Source organism: Canis lupus, chromosome 26, assembly GCF_003254725.2.
Source record: "Canis lupus dingo isolate Sandy chromosome 26, ASM325472v2, whole genome shotgun sequence".
In the NCBI taxonomy this organism is placed as follows: Eukaryota; Metazoa; Chordata; class Mammalia; order Carnivora; family Canidae; genus Canis; species Canis lupus.
Genome location: NC_064268.1, coordinates 30,026,555 through 30,050,003, shown reverse-complemented (window position 1 = coordinate 30,050,003; position 23,449 = coordinate 30,026,555). Strand labels below are relative to the sequence as shown.

At 52.9% G+C, this 23,449-nt stretch overlaps 1 protein-coding gene across 2 annotated transcripts in view; it reads left to right on the top strand.

Annotated features, from left to right (window-relative positions):
- Positions 1-20,898, top strand: part of HIC2 (HIC ZBTB transcriptional repressor 2) — a 33,149-nt gene extending 12,251 nt beyond the window's left edge. Inside the window, exons 2-4 of one of the 2 annotated variants that reach the window (XM_025474925.3) lie at positions 12,280-12,377; positions 14,165-15,167; positions 15,429-20,898. In XM_025474925.3, coding sequence (XP_025330710.1) covers positions 12,352-12,377; positions 14,165-15,167; positions 15,429-15,989 — 1,590 coding nt within the window. In that variant the 5' untranslated portion in view covers positions 12,280-12,351 and the 3' untranslated portion in view covers positions 15,990-20,898. Of the gene's footprint in view, positions 1-12,279; positions 12,378-14,164 lie in introns of both variants that reach the window. The other variant, XM_025474924.3, reaches the window with a different exon arrangement.
- Positions 20,899-23,449: the final 2,551 nt, after the last annotated feature.

Sequence of the window (23,449 nt, the reverse complement as noted above, 5' to 3'; positions counted from 1 at the left end):
AGTTTTATCCTTAAAAATTGGCTTTTTAGGACACCTAGGTGGCTCAGTGGTTGATTATCTGCCTTTGGCTCAGGTCATGATCCTGGGGGCCTGGGATTGGGTCCCACATTGGTCTCCCCTCAGGAGGCCTGCTTCTCCCTCTGCCTGTGTCTCTCTCTCTCTCTCTCTCTCTCTGTCTCTCATGAATAAATCAATAAAATCTAAAAATGTCTCTTTAAGAACTACTGGGTACCCATGGTGTTTCTACCTGATTTTCCCCCCACTTTTTTTTTTTTTTTTGATTAAAACATTCTAATCTTTGATCTTTAGCTGTAGTTCCTTGAGCCACTTGTTTGAGAATTGGGTTTGATCACACAGGAGCCAAGGGGGCTTTTCCTTCTGTTCAGCAGCTCCCTTTGACCCCCTATTCCGGAGGGCCTCTTCTAGTTTCTTCTGGGCTTCCTCCCTTTGATGTACCCAGCTGGCTGCCCTGGGACCTGCTCAGGCGTTGGTGGAATGTATCCTGTTTGTATCTCACCTGCCGCTCTGAATTTCCTCTTCTCTTATGGGCTTGCCTGATTGGAACTCCTCCTCTACGTGGAATTATCAGCTAGAAACTAGGCTGATTAAAAACTATCACCAGGGGGACGCCTGGGTGGCTCAGCAGTTGAGCGTCTGCCTTAGGCTTTAGGCGTGAGCCTGGAGTTCTGGGATCAGGATTGAGTCCCACATCCGGCTTCCTGCAGAGAGCCTGCTTCTCCCTCTGCCTATGTCTCTGCCTTCTTTCTGTGTCTCTCATGAATAAATAAAATCTTAAAAAACTGTCACCAGGTTGTTGTTACTTTGGATGGTAGATACTGATTTTATGGCGGTTTCTAGGTTTTCTGTAGGTTCCTGGCTGGTCTGCAGAGTTCACTCCTCTAAAATGGGACATTGTATATAAGAAATGTGTGCAGTTGTGAATGACAGCTCTGAGGGTTCTTCACAGATGGACATACTTGTGTATGTAACCAACATTCAGAATGAGAAACATAGCCCCAGAAGGCCCTTGTGACTCTTTTGAGTCACCTTCTGTCCTCCCCTAACTCCTCCCTCACCCTTGGATTGTGACTGCCTTCCAACTTAAGAATGGAATCACACCACATAGTCTCTTTTGGGTCTGGCTTCTTTGGTCAAGAAAGACCAAGGACTTTCTTGAGAGACTCATCTATGTGCATGTAAGTTAAACCATGTGATATTAACAACAGTCAACTGTTTTTCACCTATAAAAGGCACATATGTATGGTCTTGTGCAAATGGTCAGTCCTGCTCATGGCTGGGTAACAGTCCCTATACCGTCAACCACCTCTGTCCTGTAGGTGTCGGGCTTCTGTGAACAGGGCTGCCGTGTACACATGCTTGCCTGGGTTTTGGTGAGCATGTGGGTAGATTCTTCTTGGTGTATACCTAGGAGTACATTTTCTGGACCACAGGGTTTGCATGTTTTCATTCTTGGTCTTTTTTTTTTTTTTTTTTTTTTAAGATTTTGTTTATTTGGGATCCCTGGGTGGCGCAGCGGTTTGGCGCCTGCTTTTGGCCCAGGGCGCGATCCTGGAGACCCGGGATCGAATCCCACATCGGGCTCCCGGTGCATGGAGCCTGCTTCTCCCTCTGCCTGTGTCTCTGCCTCTGTCTCTCTCTCTCTCTCTCTGTGACTATCATAAATAAAATAAAATAAAAAAAGATTTTGTTTATTTGAGAGAGAATGAGATAGTGAGAAAGCACAAGCAGGAGGGAGGAGCAGGCTCCCTACTGAGCAGGGAACCCAATTCAGGGCTCTATCCCAGGGTCCTGGGATCGTGACCCAAGCTGAAGGTAGATGCTTAACCGGCTGAGCTACCCAGGTGCTCCTCATTCTTGGTTTTCTAAAATATTAACCATCCTCTTTCCTCCTCAGGAAAAATACTCTTTTAGTCTTCACCCAGCTAATTAAAGCCCCATCATTACTATCTGGCATCGTTTTATTTTTCTCTAATTCCCCTTTAAGGTGCCATCTCAGTGTTATCCTGGCCAGGAGGGTCATGTCGCGTCATGGGGCATTGCTTCCTTAATGCCAGCTTGCCTTGAGAGTTTTGACTAGACCACGGCGACCATGTGCGTGAAGGGTTGTCAACTGCCCTTTCTTGGGAAGGACTGCCCCACCTACATTGAGAGGTAGTTCTTCCTGCCCTTTAAAAAAAAAAAAAAAAAAAGATTTATTGGGACCCCAGGGTGGCTCAGCGGTTGAGCATCTGTCTTCCCCTCGGTGTGTGATCCCGGAGTTCCGGGATCAAGTCCCACATCGGGATCCTTGCATGGAGCCTGCTTCTCCCTCTGCCTGTGTGTCTCTCTCTCTTTCTGTCCCATGAATAAATAAATAAAATCATAAAAAAAAAATAAAAGATTTATTTAGTGGTGCCTGGGTGGCTCAGTCTGTTAAGCATTAGTCTGTTAAGCATCTGCCTTCAGCTCAGGTCTTGATCCCAGGATCCTGGGATTGGGCCCCATTTGAGGCTTCCTCTTCCTTGGGGAGTCTGCTCCTCCTCTCTCTGCCTCTGCCCACTTCTCTCGTGCTCTTTCCTTCTCTCAATAAGTTAAAAAAAAGTATATATATTTATTTTTGAAGATTTTATTTATTTATTTTTTGAAGATTTTATTTTTTTGACAGCATAAGCCAGGGAGAGTGGCAGGGAGAGGGAGAAGCAGACTCCCTGCTGAGCAGGGACCCGGATGCAGGGCTCAACCTCAAGACTCCAGGATCATGATCCGAGCTTAAGGCAAACCCTTAACTGACTGAGCCACCTGGGTGCCCTTATTCCTGTTTTTTGGTCAGGAAATATTTTTTTGTATGTGATGAGATGTTTTGCTTTAATTATTTCAGAGTCCTTAGCTTAAAAAATTGTTAGCTACTAGGATTGATTTTGAATTTGTGGAGTTGGGAGTTTCTTTCTAGGAGCGGTGGGTGGGCAGTTGCAACTCTGTGACTCAGCTGTGACTGAATCTCTGCCTCTGGGATTTAGTTATCTCATCTGAAGGGTGTCCCCAGGGCAGGTGAGATGATTGTGATAGTGTCTTCCAGCCTGGCTGCCCAGGCTTTCTGGGTGCCTTTTAGCTCCTCACCTGTGGAATTTCCACCTATTTACCACTGTTCCTTGCTGTTTGTCTCCTCCCTTGAGGTCTCTGCCTACCATGCAGGCCCAGCAGCTCCTGTCCTTGGCCACGTTCTGTCTCCTGTTCCAGGTCCACTGTTGGTTGTTGCTGTTATTTATTATGTTGTTTTTAAAAAAAGATTTTTAAATTTTATTTATTTTTAAAGATTTTATTAATTCATAAGAGCCACACAGAGGCAAAGACATAGGCAGAGGGAGAAGCAGACTCCCTGCAGGGAGCCTGATACAAGACTTGCTCCCCGGACCCTGCGATCACAACCTGAACCAAAGGCAGACACTCAACCACTGAGTCACCCAGGTGCCCCGTTTTTAAAAAATATTTTATTTGAGAGAGCGCGAACATATGCACGAGTGGAGAGAGGGGCAAAGAAGAGGGAGAAGAAGCAGCAGACTCCCTGCTCAGTGAGATCATGACCTGGGCCCACGTCTGATGCTCAACCAACTGAGCCACCCAGGCACTCTCCAGGTCCACTGTTTTATTAATTACTCTCTAGGCTTGTTTGCCTGAGAAATAACGTCTTCCCTTTGGGAGCTCTCTCCTTCCTCTTAATACCCAGAGGTTGAGCATTTACTACTTGTAGAACATTGGGCTTTCCGGGCAGTAGAAAGCTTATGACCCACCTTAGTGTTTCCCAGACTTGAATGTGCATGCGAGTTCAGAAGGGTTAAAATTCAAGTTCTAGTTTTGAGGTCTGGAGTCAGACCTGAGCAGCTACATTTCTTGTGAGAGCCTTAGTAGTGCTGCTATAGCTGCAGCTGCTGATCCATGGACCATGCCCCATGATGAGCAGAACCTGTGGGAACTGGCTCTAGAGCTACAGGAACCAGTGCCTTGGGGCCTCGGTGCCTCCTGATTAAAGTAGCTCCTGGGTTTTCATTTGTTCCTTACCTGATGGGGATGGCAGATATCCTCTGCTCTGCTCTCCTTTGGGCCTACCCTCCTATGGGTGCTCCCTGCCTCCAGACTCCTGCTCTGTTGCTGCCAGAGAGCCTTTCACCAATAGCTCAGGCCCTTCCTGAGGGGAGTGCAAAGTGGTGGAGAGAGCCTGGAGGTGAGCATAGTTTTTGTAATAATCATAATCTTAAATTGCTAATCTCCTTCTTTGGTGCTCATCTGCCTCTACCCAGTGGCACTTATGGCTTGGCCTGGTGGGATACACTTGCCAGATCTTGCTCTCTGGTGGGACCCTGCCCTGTGCCTTTCCTGGTGCCAGGTAGCCAGTTGTGTCAGAGCCAGGAGGGGATATCTAGTTGTAGGCCCCAAGGCCTCTTGACTTCGCTTCTGGTTGGCTCCAAAGCCAGGAGAGATGGGACGGTTGTAGGCCTGAGAGAGGGAGAAGACCCATGGCTGCCCTGGAGAAGCAAGGTTTGCAAGCCATGGGTCCTGACCGGTTGGAGCTTCCTGCCAGGGCTTTCCTCACAGCAGCACTTTCTAGCCTTTCCTCACAGTGTTGAGTTATCAGGAACTGGCCCACTTCTCAGATGGAGGTGCACAGAGATGCAGGTGGTCAGGGCCCACGCAGGACTTGGCCTCTCATGGGCAGCATGGGGTCTTCGGTGGGGCCTGAAGGGATTTCAGGACAGACTCGAAGTCTGGCTGGGCTAGATGCCATTTCCTGTACTGTTCAGAGTGAGCTGGTGGGTAGGCAAGAGGGGCATGAGGGGCAGAGAAGGATGTGGACACAGGGTTCCTGATGATCATATCACCAAAGCACTGAGTGGAACCCAAATGTTTATTTCGTAGAAGCCGCGTCGGAGGGAGGGCTGGGCTCCTGGCATTCGCAGAGCCTGTTGCTTTCCAGGAGGATGGTCTGGGAGAAGAGCCAGGAGCTGCTGGCCAGCATCCAGGTCTGGGCTGGATTACACGGCTGGGCTTGCCCAGAGCACTGAGTCTCACCCACCACCAGCCCATGCCTGGAGGGACAGGCCAGAGAGGTCATGGAGGCCAGGGGTGTTCTCAGAAGAGCAGCGGGCACAACCTAGGTACCCAGAGCAGACTGCATGCTGGGGGTGGGGGTGGGAGGTGGATACCCTGTTACTCGTAGCCAGAAGTTTCTCTCTGGCCTCAAGGTGTTGAAGGAGCTGGGCTGATCTTATATACTGCAATCAAGAGAATGCAGCCCAGGTGAGGCTCTGCTGTGACAGGCAGGTGGCTGGTGGGTGGGCAGGAGGAGATGAGGGCGGAGGTGGAGACCAAGACCCTTCTGGCTCTGCATGGAAGGCGGTACTCCTGTAAGTCACGTCCCTGCCCAACAATGGGATGTGTGTGGTATCTTTCCGTTGGAGTGGGGAGAGCATGATTTCAGCTCTGGATCAGGCTTTTGAGTCCTCATTCTGCCACCTGCTTACTCTTGTGACCTTGTTGCAAGTTCCTTAACCCCCAGAACTTTGCTGTCTCATCTGTCCCTGGACATGGAGATAATACCCCACTCTTCCCCAGGAGGCAGACTGAGGTGCTGCCTGGGTGGATGGGTGAAGGGGAGAAAGGCTCCCAGTGAAGGGATGGGTAAGACTTCATGGAGCAATACAGAGAAGAAGGATATAGAGGCTGGATTTCTCACCTGGATGGCTCAGTCAGTAGAGCGTCTGATTCTTTATTTTTGGCTCAGGGTTGTGAGATTGAGCCCCGTCTTGGGCTCTGATGGGGCTTGTGGGCTCAGCGGGGAGTCTGCTTGAGATTCTCTCTTTCTCCCTCTGCCCCTCTCGCCAGTCTGTCTGTCTCTCTCTCTCTCTCTCTCTCTCTCCAAAAAAAGAGGGTAGAGGGATATAGAGAAGGATTCCAGGCCATCGGAATAGGAGAACACAGTCCTGGGCTTCTGACCATGCAGGGCTGGTTGTTGGCTTGCAGGCTGGGTCTTGGGCTCTTCTGGATCCTAGGCTGTTTGTACCTTCCACATTGTTTCCACCATGCCCTCAAACTGTTCTCTTTCAGCCTGGGTGGGGCCAGGCCTCAAGGAAGACGCACCTGTTAGGGCTATACCTGGAGTACCAGGTGACCAGTGCAGGTCAGCTGTGACTAAGGCCGATGCTGACCTCAGATTCAGGCTTGAGGACAGTAGCCAGCATGTTTAGGACCCTTTCTGACACAGATGAGCTAAACCCCTGTGGGTGTGGAAGCTGCTTTGTGGCTGGCTGTACTTTGTCCAGCACTGCCTCTCTGTTTGGTACACTTTGTGTCTCCCACCTGGCAGTGGAGCCCTGGGTGGGCGATGGGTGGTTAGAAGATTCCTGTGTCACTGTTACTTCTGTCTGGGTGGGTGTTCCTTGCCCGGAGGTGATTAGGGAGGAAAGACAGTCTCCTGTTGGGTGTTTTGGGGTGGGCTGATTGGAGCTCCTCCTGTCTCCCAGCATAGCTCCAAGACTGCTGTGGGAAGTCCTGTTCAAGGAAGTGAGGGGGGGGGGGCACCAGAGAGGGGTGGTGGTGACAAAGTTTCTAAGAGTCCTGGGCCAAGAGGCCAGCCCAAGGAAGGGAGGCAAGTGGGCCTCTTTTCCTGTCTATCGTCTATTTTTTTTTTTTTAAGATTTTATTTATTTATTCATGAGAGAGACAGAGAAAGAGAGGCAGAGACATAGGTAGAGGGAGAAGCAGGCTCCATGCAGGGAGCCTGATGTAGGACTCAATCCCAGGACTCCAGGGTCACACCCTGGGGTGAAGGTGGCACTAAACCACTGAGCCACCGGGACTGCCCTATCTATCACCTTTCTCTTTAGGGCCCACCCTCCTGTTTGGGAGGAAGGTGGAGAAGTTTTCCGAAATTGGGAGGCCTTGCAGTCAAGATGCCCACAGTTGCCTCTGGTGGGGGGAGGGCTTGTTCCTCCCTGCAGGAAGTCAGGCCTTGGGTGGAAGGGACATCGTTCTGGAGCATATTACTCATGAGGGTTAGGATTGCCAGCTGTGAAATCGCACTCTGGATTTGGCCCTTACTCATGGGGCTAGGGATGTACTCTTCTGTCTCCAGGAGGGATGCAGGGCCTGCTGCCAGGCCCAGGGAGGTGAAGCTCCCAGCCTGATCTCCAGAGGCTACTGCTGGAGGTTGAATGACCAGAGCAGTTACTATTTTTTTTCTTGATTTTTAAGTAATCTCTGTATCCAATGTGGGGCTTGAACTCATGACTCTGAGATCTAGAGTCGCCTGCTCTTCTGACTGAGCCAGCCAGGCACCCTGACCAGAGTTCTGAATGCTCAGGCCTCCTGGAGCCCAGGTTCTGGACATGGTGGGTATCCAGGCTGAGTTGGCACAGTTCCCATCAGATAGATGATTAGAATTGTTCTCCTGGGCTCTCTGTTTAAGCCAAGATAACTTTTCTGTTGTTTTATTTTTCAAAAAAATTTTATTCGTTTATTTATTTATTATAAGGGACAGAGAGAGAGCATCTGTGTATGCAAGCCCGCTGAGGGATGAGCAGAGGAAGGAGAAAGAGAATCCCAAGCAAAGTCCTGCCAAGTGCGGAGCCTGACGTGTGGCTCCATCTCATGATCCTGAGATCATGACCTGAGCTAAAATCAAGAGTCAGACACCCAACAGCCTGAGCCACCCAGGCTCCCTAAAGATCACTTTTATTTTAAAACATCTTCTCATGGCTTTTGAAAGGTTGGGCCAGAGCATGTTCTGCTTTTTGTAAGGGTGCTAGAAAAGAGGCCTGGGAGGTGGCCTCATTCTTGCCTCTCCATGAGCCCTTTAGGCCATGTAGACTGCCTGGGATCATGGGCAAGTGAGGTTCCTAATGGGGTGCTGTTCCATGGATCAGGAGGGCATGGGGCCCTGTTTCCACCCTCCTCACTGGCCTTTTGTCTGGTGTGTGTTTGCGGGGTAGGGTGAGGGAATCTCAGGAGTATCCTTGGCCTTAGGCTTTGACTACCTACTGAAGACCACAAGGGCTGCTGAGCCAGGTTGGAATCAGGAGGGACATGGATTTGTCTGTGCCTTGACTACTATGCCCTGATGAGCTGCTTCCTATAGGTGCCCGGGATTTGTGAATGTTAGCTGGTAGTGAGCTGCTGAGAACGGCATGTCCTCTGGAAACTTCTATTCTTTGGAATAGAAGTTGGAATTTTTGTTTTCAATATGACATAAAAATTTGTATGCAACATGGTACCCAAATATCAGGTGACCCCTTGAGTTTTGACCAGTGAGTACATCTACCTTAACCCAAAAGCCTACCAAAATGAAGAGCCCTCCTTAGCCCAGAAAGCTCCTCATGCTCCTCACCCTCCACAGGCTCTTCTGATTTTGTTTCTACCATGGACTAGTTTTGCTTTTTCTAAAACTTAATTTATTTTTATTTTTTTGAGCTTTTAAAGATTTTTTTAAACATTTATTCATAAGAGACAGAGAGGGGCAGAGACATAGGGAGAGGGAGAAGCAGGCCTCCCACAGGGAGCCCGATGTGGGACTCGATCTCTGGGACCAGGAACACGCCCTGAGCCAAAGGCAGACATGCTCAACCACTGAGCCACCCAGGAGTCCCTCTAGAACTTAGAACTTAATTTAAATGGAATTGTGCATCTGTACTCTTTTGTGTAAGGTTTTCTTCACTTGACATCATGATTTTGAGATTTATCATGTTTGTGCATCAGTACTGCCTTTTTTTTTTTCCTTTTAGGATTTTATTTTATTTATTTTTTTAATAAAAATCCATTCTCCCCCAGCTTTATTTTTTTTAAGATTTTATTATTTGAGAGAGAGAAAGCACAAGCCGAGGGGAATGGCAGAGGGAGAGGGAGAAGCAGACTTCCCACTGAGCAGGGAGCCTGATGTGGGGCTCGATCCCAGGACCCCGGGATCATGACCTGAGATGAAGGCGCAGCCGCTTAACTGACTGAGTCAGCCAGGCACCCCAAGGATTTTTAAAGTAATATATATTTATTTTATATATATATTTTTTTTTTTTTTTTTATTATTTATATTTTGAATATTAAATGAACATACAGAATTTACAGTTTTCCTGTACTTCCACCTGCCACCCCCAGAGATAATCTCGTTTATTGATTGGTGATCATGCCCCCAAGATGTGTCTTTCCATAGAATGGTGTTGGCTGGCCAGGAATTTCATGTCTGTAGCTGAAGACGGTAGCTAGGAAGGAGCAGCAGATGAGTGCAGGGAGCTCGGCCAGCTCTCTTGGCTCAGCTCTGTGGGCCTGGTTTTCCTATGGGTGGGTGTGTTATTTTTATTATTTATTTATTTTTAAAAGATTATTATTTATCTGAGTGAGAGAGAGAGCGTGCTCAACAGAGAGCATGAGTGGGGGAGAGAGGGAGAAGCAGGCTCCTCACCAAGCAGGCAGCCTGACATGGGGCTCAATCCGAGGACTCTGGGATCATGACCTGAGCCAAAGGTACATGCTTAACTGACTGAGCCACCCGGGCGCCCTGGATGTGTATTTTATTTTTTATTTTTAAAGATTTTACTTATTTACTCATGAGAGACACACACAGGCAGAGACATAGGCAGAGGGAGAAGCCCCATCACCACCACCCCGCCCCTGCCCTCCACCCCAAGGAACCCAGCATGGGACTCTATCCTAGGACCCTGGGATCGCACCCTGAACCAAAGGCAGATGCTCAACCACCAGGTGCCCTGGGTGTATATTTTAAAAATCTGGGGTGTCCTCACCTTCAGTGTTTACGTGGGGGCAGCTCTGGCTTTTCTGTGGCAGGGACTTGGAAGGGGAGGAAAGGACCTGAGAATTCAGCAGAGATCTGTGTAGTTCTCTGCGTAATAGCCCAGCTGGGTAGGTGGGGGTGGACCATTTTGTAAACAAGGACCTGGGAAGGGAACCCAGGTGTTACATAGCCAGGTCTCTCTGTTCATTCTCCCCCAGCTTCTGTGTTCACAAGAACTGGCCTTCCCCAGGGACTGTGTTTCCTTCTGCCCTTCCCCAGGGCCAGCCTAGCCAGGGTCTCATCCCCTGCTCCCCTAAGATGGCTAGGTCTTGGCTTCAGAGGAGTATCTGATTATCCCACTGCCCCAGATCTTAGTCTTCCCAGAGCCAGTGCTCCAGCAGGCAACGGTTCTGAGCTGAGTGTGGATCCTTGGGGCCATAGGCACGCTGCCTGGGCCTGCTGCCAGGGGGCTCCTCGGTGCCAGGGACTGGTGCCAGGCAGTATCTTCATCCCAGCCTGTGGGCTCCTGCCAGGGCTGGGCACCAGCCCCTTTCCCCAGTGGGGTACTGCACTGCCAGCTTACTGCACCAGCCCACACACCCATGTTTCTAGGTACCTGGCACCCCGCCTCTCCTGGGGCTGTGGCCTCTCCAGTGTAGGTGCCAGCTGCTTCTATACCCAGTGTTGAGCTGTAGGGCAGAGGCCTTTGCTGGGAAGAAAGAGCAGTGCTTTTGCAGGGGTCCTAGCCCTGAAGCAGTGGGCACCCTCTCACCTGTGGTGAGGTTGCATTGGCACTTACAGCCCCCATGGTGGCCCTCGCTTGCCCCAACCTGGGGTGGAAGGCAGATAGGGAGGGTGGCATCGTACTGGCTGTGAACTCTCAGAGGACAGCTCTACCGTGGTCCCACTCAGTGGAGGACACAGTGAAGGCTACTCAGCCCTGCCCTGTGGAGTCCTTGTAGGGAGGTTGGGCCTGAGAAGTCCTGTATGACTCAACCTGGGAGACCTCGGTCAGTCACTGTGCCTTTCCATGGCTGGTGACGTGGCTGGCAGGGCTGGAGCAGTGGATACCCATGGAAGCCCCACTCCTCGCATGTGGTTCAGTAGTTGTTGGCCGGCTCTCTGACAAGGGCAAGTAATTCCGAGTGCAGGGTCTGGTAAGTGCTAAATTAGAAGCCACTGTGCGGACACCATGCCCCAGCGGGGCTTGGGGTGCCCTGAGATCCGGTGGGGAGCAGGCAGGTGGCACAGGGCTCTGTGGGGGGCATCTGGTTGGCTTGAACACATCGCTCTGGCTCTCTGTCCATTTTTTCAGGGCTGCTCTCACCAGTGCTGAGGTGGTCTTTGCCCCCTTCCTAAGGCTGAGCTCTACTCTGTCCTGCTGGCTACCTCTGGCTTGAACTCTCTACACAAGCAAGGGGCCCAGGCCGCGCCGCCTTCATTAAATGTAGAAATAGACACTCTTAGGCCTCTCTGGACCAACAGAGCTGGTTCTGCTGCCCTCTGGGCCATGGGTGGGATCCTGGACCAACCCGTCCCCCCTTCCCCCCATACGCCCCAGGCCACCCCATGAGAGGAGAGCTGTGCAAGGGGCCAGAGAGACAGCTGGCAGGCTGGAGCTGAGGCCTCTCAGCCACCCCGCACCCCGGGTCTGGTCACATTCCTGAGGGACCTGCTGAGCCTCCCTGGCCCTGGGGGTGGGGGAAGGGCAGGCAGGGATGGGCTCCAGGCTGCTGCAGGCCTCCGCCCCCACCCTTGGCTCCATTCCAAGGGAGCCTAGGCTTGCTGAGTGGGGTGCAAAAAGCCAGAACCTCAGGATCCCCCTCCCTGGGGACCTGTATCTTGGGGAGGGGGTGGGCAGAGGGGAGACCCTTTGCATCTGGCAGCAGCTGCCAGCTGCTTTGGCGGGCTGGTATTGAAAGGCCAGGCCCAAAGAAACTCCTGCGAGGGGAGGCCATGTGGTCAGGCTGGGCTGGGCAGGAGGGGGCTGGGCCCTCTGGGCAGGGAGGGGGGCAGTGGGAGCAGATCTGGAAGGGAAGGAGGCAGGAGAGCCAGAAGCGGTTGAGACTGGTTCTTATAAATAGCCCATTGCACTAGTGCCTCCAATTTTGACCTTTTGTTATGTAAATGTGGCCAGCCTGAGAAGGGCCTTGCCCAGGCCTCCTGCCACCATGCCTGCCCGCCAGGAATTAATGTGCCTGCCACCAGCTCCCCACAGGCCTCGGTGGCCCTTAGAGTACCCTAAATCCTAAATCTCCTGGGTGGGAGGAGAGTGCAGCCCTGCTAAGTTCTCTAGACCTGTGACTTGCCCTACCACTGAACCTGACTGCTGTGGACTGTGGCTGCTGTCCCCTGCCTGGCTGTCCCTAGCGTCCCAGCCAGAGAGATCCCAGACCTTCCTGGGAGTGAGGGCTCCAGGGCCACCAGGTGCCTTCCCCTTCACTGTCCTTCCTTCCCTCCCTTGCTGATGTCAATCTAGGTGACCCTGTCCATCTTCTGCTTCCCAGGTGACCAGGCATTGATGCACCCCCAGGGAGGCCGCGCGCTCAAGGAGGCCACCCCCGCTGGCTGCTGCTCACATGGTTTCTGGGCCCCTGGCACTCCGGTAGGCCGGGGAGGGGGAATTGGAGGATGGAGGGAGGGGAAGTATGGGGGAGGGTGGCCCACAAAGACCTGCAGTTCTCAGTCTGGTCCTTTGTGTGCACACAGTGTTGGGTAGCATGGAGGGGAGGCTGGGGCCCTGCTGCCCTCTTCCTGCAGAGGAGCAGCTGCTGTGGCTCACAGGCTCTTATAAGTCAGGGCCTCCTTCCCTTGGCCTGTCCCCTTGCCAGGCTGGGAGCATCAAGCACCCTGGGTGCTGGTGGGGCTGACACTGCATTTCCTGGGACTGGGTGGAAACTGTGCCTTGGGCACTTTGTCTTTGCTTGGCTGGTTGAGGGGCAGAGAGTGGCAGAGGATAGGTTCCCTCAGGACCTGGGCTCTCACCTCTGAGCCCCAGCTGAGCAGTCTTGTAAGGTTGGGCTGGCAGAGCGGGTGTTTGTGGCCTCCTGTTAGGCCCTGAGTGCTAGCGTGTGGCGGTCTACCCATGTGTGTTCACAGTGAGTTCCTAAGGCCACTTTGGCATATGTGTGGTTATTAGGGTTTTCCTTTGTCTTTGCAAATGAGGGCAGGCGTGGGGCAGTGGGGTGTGAGAAGTGTTTGTTACAGGAAGGCAGTGATCTCTTCCCGAAGAGAGGCAGGACTTGGCTGGGTCCACTGGTAGAGGCAAAGGGGTCCCGGGTTGAGCGAGGCTCAGAGCAGTCAGTTACTTTCAGAGATTGAGCCCTGAGCCAAAGGACATCAAAGCACCCTTGTCAGCTGCATGGCACACAGTTGCCTGTGGGAGGGTGCATGTTCCCTGAGGGGCTGGAGGGAGCAATGAGCTACACCTTGTGCCTCAGATCCTGCTGCTCATTTGGGTGGATGCATGGTCAGAGCACCCCACTCTCAGAGACCGATGTGCATGCTATTACAAAGCCCACCTGCAAGGTTCCCGTGGAGGGCAGAGGCCTTTGTGTGTTTATTAATGACATTAGTTAGTGTCTGCGCCAGTCTGACAAGGCCAGCTGGCTGCCTTTCCCAGGGCCATGGTAGTGCCAGGGGCTTGGCCAGGCCCCCTTTTCTGCTCAGCACCTTGAGACCCAGGCTGGAGTACTCAGGGCCCTCTTGGGGGGTGAGGTCCTCATGGAATGGGAGCAGGCACTGGCAAGGGACTATGGCTGGAATACTAAAGGTAGGTCTGTGATGTTGACAAATCCGAAAGCTTGGGAAACCACTGGAGTTTGAAAGGCACCCAGGGCAGAGCAGAGCTCACAAATGGCGGCTGCATATTTGATTTGGCCCACATGGTATTTAAGGCAAAAGAACCTTTATTTGACATTGAGAGATTAAGCTGAAAAATCTCAATTTCTAGCTTGTCCTAAAAGCTGGGAGGTTGCATGCCCATGTGGAAAGTGAGCACACCTGGGAGCTTCTGCTCACCTCAGTCCCTGCTTCTACCCAGTGCTTCACAGTCCCCTGGTGGTCATTTTTGAGTTCCCTGTGGGTTTGTGGCTGACTTCTTTAGTGTGGAGACAGTGCCCTGGGCTGTGGAGCCAAATTCACATCTCATTTTTTCTGCTTGGCACCACGTAACCATTGTCCTCTGCTTCTGTTTTCTCATCATCTACATGGGGCTGGTGCCACTGTCCCCTTTTGGGCAGCATGAGCCCCCATGGGTGGGTAGTATGAGTTCCCTCCCTGGGTACTATGCCTGATGAGGCCCTCTTAGCATCACCACAGCCCTACCCTGTCCTGGAGCCCTTCATGAGGCTTCCAGGTGGCTAATGCCCATGCGCCTGTTCTTGCCCGCAGGTGGTACGCGTGGGCGGGGCGCGGGGACATGGGGCCCGACATGGAGCTGCCCAGCCACTCCAAGCAGCTCCTGCTGCAGCTGAACCAGCAGAGGACGAAGGGTTTCCTGTGTGATGTCATTATCATGGTGGAGAACTCCATCTTCCGTGCGCACAAGAACGTCCTGGCTGCCAGCAGCATCTACTTCAAGTCCCTGGTCCTGCACGACAACCTCATCAACCTGGACACAGACATGGTCAGCTCCACAGTGTTCCAGCAGATCCTGGACTTCATCTACACGGGAAAACTGCTTCCCAGTGACCAGCCGGCCGAGCCCAACTTCAGCACTCTCCTCACTGCCGCCAGCTACCTCCAGCTGCCTGAGTTGGCAGCCCTTTGCCGCCGTAAACTCAAGCGAGCCGGCAAGCCCTTCGGCTCTGGTCGGGTGGGTGCCACTGGCATGGGGAGGCCCCCCCGCAGCCAGCGGCTATCCACAGCCTCCGTCATTCAGGCGCGGTATCCAGGGCTTGTGGACGGACGCAAAGGGGCCCATACCCCCCAGGAGCTCCCCCAGGCCAAAGGCTCAGATGACGAGCTTTTCCTCGGGGGCTCCAGCCAGGAGGGTGTGCATGGCCTGGGCCGGGCCATCTGTCCAGCCAGTGGGGAGGCCGGCCTGGGCAGCTGCAGCACCAATGGGAGCAGTGGGGGCTGTGAGCAGGAGCTAGGTCTGGACCTGTCCAAGAAGAGTCCTCCCCTACCTCCTGCCACCCCCGGTCCCCCCCTGACCCCCGACGACCCGGCCCAGTTGAGTGACAGTCAGCATGGCTCGCCCCTTTCAGCCTCCGCTCCTCCTGTTGCCAACAGTGCCTCTTATGCTGAGCTGGGGGGCACCCCCAATGAGCCCATGGATCTGGAGGGGGCCGAGGACAACCACCTGAGCCTGTTGGAGGGGCCTGGTGGGCAGCCCCGGAAGAGCCTGCGGCACTCAGCCCGCAAGAAGGAGTGGAGCAAGAAGGAGCCCATGGTGGGGTCCCCCTTTGAGCGGAGGGAAGTGGGGCCCAAGGGCCCTTGCCCAGGGGATGAGGGTGAGGGGCTAGGGGACAGGGTTCCCAATGGCATTCTGGCCAGCAATGTTGGTGGGGGTGGCCCCAGTGGGCCCTATGTGGAGCCCGCATATCCCTGCAAGGAGGAGGAGGAGAATGGCAAGGATGGGAGCGAGGACAGTGGGCAGAGTGGGAGTGAGGGGGGCAGCGGCCACGCCGGCACCCACTATGTGTACCGACAGGAAGGCTACGAGACCGTGTCCTATGGGGACAACCTGTACGTGTGCATCCCCTGCGCCAAAGGCTTCCCCAGCTCAGAGCAGCTCAACGCCCACGTGGAGACACACACGGAGGAGGAGCTGTTCATTAAGGAGGAGGGAGCCTACGAGACGGGCAGTGGGGGTGCCGAGGAGGAGGCCGAGGACCTGTCGGCACCCAGTGCAGCCTACGCGGCCGAGCCCCGACCCTTCAAGTGCTCGGTCTGTGAGAAGACCTACAAGGACCCTGCCACGCTGCGGCAGCACGAGAAGACGCACTGGCTGACCCGGCCCTTCCCCTGCAACATCTGCGGCAAAATGTTCACGCAGCGCGGCACCATGACGCGCCACATGAGGAGCCACCTGGGCCTGAAGCCCTTTGCCTGTGACGAGTGTGGCATGCGCTTCACCCGCCAGTACCGCCTCACCGAGCACATGCGTGTGCACTCGGGCGAGAAGCCCTACGAGTGCCAGCTCTGCGGGGGCAAGTTCACCCAGCAGCGCAACCTCATCAGCCACTTGCGCATGCACACCTCCCCCTCCTAGAAGCCAAAGACCCTTCTCCCCGGTCCGAGGGTGCCCTCTGCAGACTCACCCTCGGGAGCCAACGGAAGGAAGGAAGAAAGAAGCACGGAGACCGGGCGGGAGGGGCCAGGACCCCCAGGCCCTGTGGGGGTGGCTCCTGGTGGCACCTCCAGCCAGCCCCCCCCCACACTCAGAGCTTTAATGGACAGTCTGTACCAAGGGAAGTGAGAGGAGGGAAGCCAACGGGCCCGAGCTCCGAGTGCTCATTGCTGGTGTGCAGTCTACCTCCCGATTCCACCTAGGCCCTGGCTCCCCGAGAGGGCCATTGCAGGGCCTGTGGGAGTGGGTCACAGGGGTCTCGCTGGGACCTTGGCCCCTTTCCCGCAGGCCGGGTCAGAGCAGGGGGCAGTGGGGGCCTCCCTCTGCTGGGGAGGGCAGGGCTGCCCCTCGGCCAGGGGTGGTGTCTGTGTGCGTGCACGAGTGCTTGTCTGTGTGCGGGCCACCCTGGCTCTTTGGGGAGCGGTGCCGGAGGGGAGGAGACAGCCCTCCTTCTTTGAGCCAGGGGTCACTGCTCACTGGCGCTGGGACAGTCAGGGGGGCCCCCACCGCCTACCTCTCCACAGCTAAAGAGCCCTCTGGGCCTGTGTTGCTGTTATTCCTACTGATCTGTTCTTTTTTCTTTTTGAATTTTGTTTTTTAAACCAAAACCAACAAGAGTTTATTTTCCTCCCGGCCCCTCGGGGCTGAGCCTGGGTCTGCAGACTGAATGTACAGGGGCAGCTGCCCCTCCCGCCCCTGCCCTGGCTGTGGGCTGAGGGGCGCCCACCCCTCCAGGCCCCAGAAGCCCTTCTTGGCCAAAGGCTTCCCTGGGCCCCGAGCCCTGCCTCGGCTGCCTCAGGAGAGAGAGTGATTTTCCTATAGTTTCTGAGGAATATTCTTTGTTTAGAGGTACTTCTTTTTTATTAAGAGAAAAACCAGTGTAACGTTTATGTGAATGTTTGAACTGGAAGGTCTGGGATTTGTGGGGGGAGGGGGGTGGCTGGACTCGATGCCAGAGCCGTTGGTACTCTTCTTTTTCATTTTCTGTGTGTGTGTGTATGTGTGCGTGAGTGTGCGCGAGTGTGTGTGCGTGTATATGTGTGTGTGTGGTGTGCATAGTGCGTGTGGACAGATATCGAGCTTTCCTTCCTTCCTTACCGATCAAGGTGGAGAGACTTCCGACCTTTTGCTACCTCTTGAATTCACAAGAACAGTACGTTGGTGACTGGCAGTTGAGGCCATGACACTTGTTTTCCTCCTGTTAGTGCGCACAGGAAGACGCACGTTTGAGTGAGCCAGGCTCTGCTTGGCCCCAGTGGCCGTCCTGGGACCCCCATCCCCAAGGCTCTCCCGAGAGGGGCTCCTGCGGCTGCAGAGCCACTTGCATGTGTCTTTTGCCCAGAGCATATCGCCAGCTGTGTCCACCCTGTGAGTGTAATGCGTATGTTCCTGAGCCTCAGGGAGCCCGTCCGTGCCTCTGATCTGGGCCTGGGTGAGGAGGGCAGTGAGTGCTCCAGCCCCACGGGAGATCAGGATGGGGAGCCTCACTGCTGGAGCCAGCCCCTTGCGGCCCCCTGCCAGGGCCAGGATGAGGTGGAAGTGAGCCCCCCCCACATCCTGTCCCTTGGGCCTGTAAGAGCTGGAGCTTGGGAGAGCAGCAGCCCCTGCCCGGCCAGTGCAGAGGCATGGAGAAGCACTGACCAAAGTGATGTCTACCCCCTGGGGGATGGTGTGGGGGGGTGCTGCCCTGTTTTGTCACCTTCTCAGGGCAGTCCTGGCCCCTGGGCTGCCACCAATTGGCTCAGCCCTGTCTGGAGTCCCTCCCCCTTGCTCCTCACCTTGGGGTTTCTCTGCCAGCCTCAGGCAGCCCTCCATGGGCCAGGCTCACAAGGCCAGACCAAGGTCGCTGTGGTTGGCCCCACTGTCCTTGGCCGACTGGATCCAGAGTTGGGCCAGCGGCTTTATCTTAATTTTGCTTCATGCTTTTCTCTTTTTTTTTGTTGTTGTTTTTCTTTAAGTTCAGACCAAAAAATGCCAGAGTCATCTTCTCCCCTCACCCCTCCAGAGACCCTCCAGCTGAGAACAGCCCAAGTTCAGGGACCCGAATGGTGAAGGGTGTGTTTTGCAAGTGAGGGCTTCCGGCTGAGCCCATCTCTAGGCACCCCCAGCCCCAAGTTGGGTCTTACTCTTTCCGGGTGGGAACTGAGCACTGGACCCAGGGTCTCGTGTTCTGAAAAGTCAGGTGAGGGGACAGGGTCCTCTCCAGGCCTTTCTGCCCTCCCACCCCCACCCCACTCCGTCAGCACTTAAGCCACACGACACAAAGTCTGTAGCGCACGGGAGTTGTACGCACGCCTGGCCTGTGTGTGGCCTCTTGGGCCATGGGCGGCTACATCCACGAGGTGACCCGTGGAGTAGGTGATTGATTCATTTGCAGAGCTTCAGGGACTGGGCGCCAAGGCCCCTCACTCAACGACGTTCGTGCGACATAGTATTGTACCCACCTGAGTATTGTATCGAGCCTTTTCTGTATTTTAACAAGAAAGCAAAACACTAGTTTCCTATTTAAGATTTTAAGGGTTTGTGGGGAGGGGTGGGACTATTGAACACAACACTTGGTTTTGTTTTCTTTTTCCTTTGATTTCATGTGGAGTGTGTGCTTGCGAGTGTGTGCGTGGAAATGTGTTAAGAGCCTCACAAGGAAATTAGGCCGTTGGAGGCCAAGGGCGGCTTACAGTTCTCTGCTTTAGTCACTTAATTCCTGAATGTTTCGGAGAAACAGGAAACAGAAATAGCAGATGTCATGTAGGAAAGAGAGGATATACAAAAAAAAAACAAAAAACAAAAAAAAAAAAAACAAAAAAGGAAAAAAAAAAAAGCTCATACCCAAATTCACAAAACCTATTTTTTAAACCAAAGCACATTTTGAATGAGTATGGAACCTCAATGGGCTCAGAAAAAAAAAGATACTAATATATTTATCTCATTGTTTACATAAACTTTTACAGTTTCAGACCTCAGCAGCTGTAAGGCCAGTCCCAGTGAATCCCCACCTTCCGCTGGAGGCCCTTCTGAGTCGGCTCACGGGCAGAGGGGCTGTCGTGGGGCCGGGGCAGGCATGGAGGCCCCCTGGATTCACCTGAGCCCTCCTCCCCAGCCCCGGGTCTCTCAAAGCCCAGCTGGCACCAAAGAGCTTGGGCCGGTGCTGACTGGCTCCCAGGCCTCCTGGCCGGACCGTGAAGGTCCTGGCCAGCTGGCACAGCAGGGGATGGCCATCGGCTCTGGCCGCAGGACCCGAGTCTGGGCTAGGGCCCCGGGATGGAGGGCCCCCCCACCTCCCACATTCTGCCCGCGACCCTTGGGGTGGGTTGATGTGAGGGTCCCTCTTAAGCCAAAAAGCCCCGGGACCTTTGCACAGCTCTGTTGACTCCAGTGGGTCCCCACCCCCACCCCCAGCAGTGAGGAGGTCTTACTGGGCTGGTCCTTACCAACACAGACGGTGCAAACACTCTGAACAGTGTTGTTTTTGTATCAATATGTTTGTGCAGTGATGAATGTATTTATTTCTCAGACTTGGGGCGAGTGAGCGGCTGGCTCCACCACCGCTCGCTCCCACCAGACCGAGCCACTGCAAGGGCTCCTCCAGGATTGCAAAAAAGGTAAAAAAGAAAAGACGAACCTTTAAGCAAATAAGAATCTCAGAGACTCGCAGCATAGCCATACACCTCAGCCTGTGAAATGAACAATCTGGACCCAGACGGACTTTTGGAACTTCACGCAGCGTGTGTGTATTTCCCGTTCGTCACCACTTGGGGGCGCCGGGCTGTCCAGCTGTGCCCCCGCCCCAACCCCGTCAGTATTCACTGGACTGGGCCGCGTGCAGGAGTGCGATCTGGGCTGGGCTGGCTGGGCAGGCCGACCCTACCGCCCTCCCTACAGCCGTCCTGAGTGGGGGAGGCCTGGGCAGCCAGGAGGGCAGGGCTCAGGGAAGAGGTGGCTGCATCCGTCCGCCCCCTCAGCTTGGGGGACGAAAGCACCAGGCCTCCGAAGAACAGACAAGGGATCTCAGCCCTGCTGTACCCCTCAAAGGGACCAAGGCCCTTGCTCTTCCCCAGAGTCACGTTGGGGCAGATGTTACTGAACCTGTGAATCCGATGCCAGGAGTGATAGGATGGAGAGGGACCTAACCAGAGCCTCAGTGTGACATTCCAGATCAGGGGGTAGATGTGCGCTATGGGAATTGAGGCTGCCCAGGACCCCCTTCCTAGGACCCCTCCCCCCCCAGCTTCAGTCACCCACTTTAATTTTGCTACCGGGAACCCCTCCCCCTACCTCACCTTGCTATTTATTGCTGTAATTTATTGACCTCAGAAATGCTGCATAACAGACCTCACTTTGGGGCAGGGAGGATCTCCAGGGCTCCCCCCCTCCATTTGGCGGGGGCCCATGGGGCCAGGTGCTGAGGGGAGCCTCTCTGTATCCCACCCATCACTTGTTTTCCCCCTCCCCCCTTGGGGGACCCCAGGTTGGGCACCTGCCCATTCGCAAATACCTCGAGGGGGAGGGGGAGGGATGGGGTTGTAGCTGTTTTGTTTAATCAGAACTGGAAGAGGGATCACTGTCCTACTCTATTCCCTTCCCAGAAGGGGGGGGACACCGTGATCGCACTCCTGTACTGGCCACCGCCGCTGTCAGTCATCACATCGAGCTCACTTCCTTTGAGAGTTTGGATAAATTCAGGTCAGAGCTGCAGGTACGCAGCCCTCGAGTGTCATAGAAAAGCAATTCACCGACGACTGATCTCTCCATTCAGAAGCGTGCAGTCTTAATGTACAGTGATGAGAAACTGTTATTTTATGATCTTTTCATTAAAAGCTTGATTGAAAACTGTCTTGTGTGGGGCTTCTGTGTTCTGTGGTTCTCTTGCTAAATGGCACACTGCTTTCCTGTGTCAAACACCTCTAAGACCTAGGAGAGTGGGAACTGGGATGGCCATCTGCCCACTACCATCCTATATCTGGGTTTCAGATGGGGCTGGGACCTCACTTGGCCAGGTGTGTGCATCCTGGGCTTGGGCACTGGTCCGGGGACCCAGCACCCTAGAGTTTGCATCCTCTCGGACAGTTTTGGCTTGAGTTAGCTAAGATGGTTTAGGAAGCAGTTGGTATGTTGATAGGGACAGGGACCTGTAGACTGGGTGAAGGGAAGTCTGGCCTATGCCCAGGACCACCTGTTGGAGCGGCAGAATCAGGCTGGGGCAGAGCAAAGGCTCTCCTGCCTTCTGCTTCTGCTTTCTGTTGGGATCAAGGGAGGAGGAAAGCAAGGATAATCTTAGTTTCCAGGGGCAGGGACAATGGTTTCAGTTCCTTGGGGGACTATCCCTCCCACCTACCAGAGAGGGAATCTCAGGAAGAGGGAAGATCTGGGAGGAGGAGCAAGGATGGGGCCAGGAGGGTGGCCAACCAGCTTAGACCCCTGACTGGGCTTCAGATGTCCAAGTGGCTCCAGTGCAGCAGCAGGTTAGCCTGGGACCCTAGGACTCCAGAACAATATTGGTATTGCTGCTCTAATCCATGGTAAGTTCTGTTGAGTTCTTTTATTTCTTAAATGTGTGTGTGTTATTTTTAGTAATCTCTACACCCAATGGGAAGCTTGAACTTAACCAAGAGTCACATGGTCTACCTACTAAGCCAGCCAGGTACCACCTGCTCTTTTAAAAATACTTTTTTGGGTCTTTACTGAAGATGGTATCTAAGATGGTCGGTTGGGTCATTTCACGGAGTTTACTCAGTTTTCCTGCGTTTCTCGCATGGATACTGGAGGTGCTCCTGGTTTTCAAGCCTTCACACTCAGACTGAATTAAACCACCAGCTTACTTGGTTCTCCAGTTTGCAGATGGCAGATCATGGGACTTCTCAACCCGCATAATCACAATTGAAAACTGAATTTCATGGTCTAAGATTCCTGAATGATTTCCTTATGCTAAATCCTATAGTACTTCACTACCTGGAAGGTCTGCAAAGAAGCTGTGTGCGTGAATGAAGTAGGAGAGTCTTTAGTTGGTGAAATATAATGGCCTATTACCTGTCCCCTGCAGTTTATGATTTCACCCTGTCCCTGTTGCCACACTCTAATGAAGAGCACCAAATAAGGCATCCATGGAGTATGAGCCATACATGGAAAAGCTCCATAGTCATTTTCCTCTGACTTATTCACTGAGACAAACTTCTTTCATGGAGGAATTACTCCTTGAAAGGCAGAAGAAGTTCCCCCTGAGTATTAATGGAACCAATCATTATTAATGTTGGCCCTTTCCTTCTCTTCTTTTGTACCTTGTGTCAGGGTAAAAAGACAGGCAGTACAAAGCCAAACCAGACCACACAACATCATCTTTCCACCAAGCGGATGACCTTACATTTAGAAATGAGTCCATTTTGGGGTGGTAGCCAGTCGCTTTTTTACATACCTATGTGTTTGATGGCTCAGGAATAGAACCAGTATGCTGCCTGGCTCATTGCTACCATTGCTGCCAGTCAGTTGTTAGGATTTGGCATTATTTTGCTGCGTACTTTCACAGGAATATGACACAAGGTCTTACATTCAAGTAAAAAAGGAATAAAAGTTAATGAACTGTTAAAAAATAAGAAAAAATACTTTTTTGGTTTTATCAAAGCCATAGCTGACTATAGTTTAAATAATAGAAAGTTTCTTTAAAAGGCTTAAAAGAGGGGCACCCAGCACCTTCTCCTAAATTCCCCAAATAATTTAATCTAGGGGTTGGCAAACTTCTGTAAAGTCAGATAGTAACTATTCTAGGCTTTTAGAGGTCATACAGTCTCTATTGACTTCTCAACTCTGCTGTCAGTGTAAAAGCACCCACTAACAATGTAAGCAGGTGGGCGTGTCTATGTCTCCTTGAACTTTGTTTTATTTTTATTTTTTTTTAAGATTTTATTTATTCATGAGAGACACACACAGAGAAAGGCACTGACACAGACAGAGGGAGAAGCAGGCTCCATGCAGAGAGCCTGATGTGGGACTTGATCCCTGATCTCCAGGATCACGCCCTGGGCTGAAGGCGGTGCTAAACTGCTGAGCCACCTGGGCTGCCCCCATGTCTTCTTTTCTTAGCTTACGTGCTTGTTTGAGTAGGGTATTTTCTCCGGTACCATTCTGAGAAAGAACATATGGGAGGTAGGTTTTTTGAAACTTTGAATGTTAAAAATTGCTTTTAAACTACACAGAATTGATACTTTGGCTGGGTATAGAATTGTAGATTGGTTATCATTTTCTTGCTGAATTTGGAAAGTGTTTCTTCATTGGCTTCTATAGACCTTCCAATGTTATGAAAAGTCCAGTTACAAAAAAAAAAAAAACAAAAAACAAAACAGTTCCATTTGTATGTAACCTTCTCTGGGAGCTCTTAGTATTGGCTATTATCT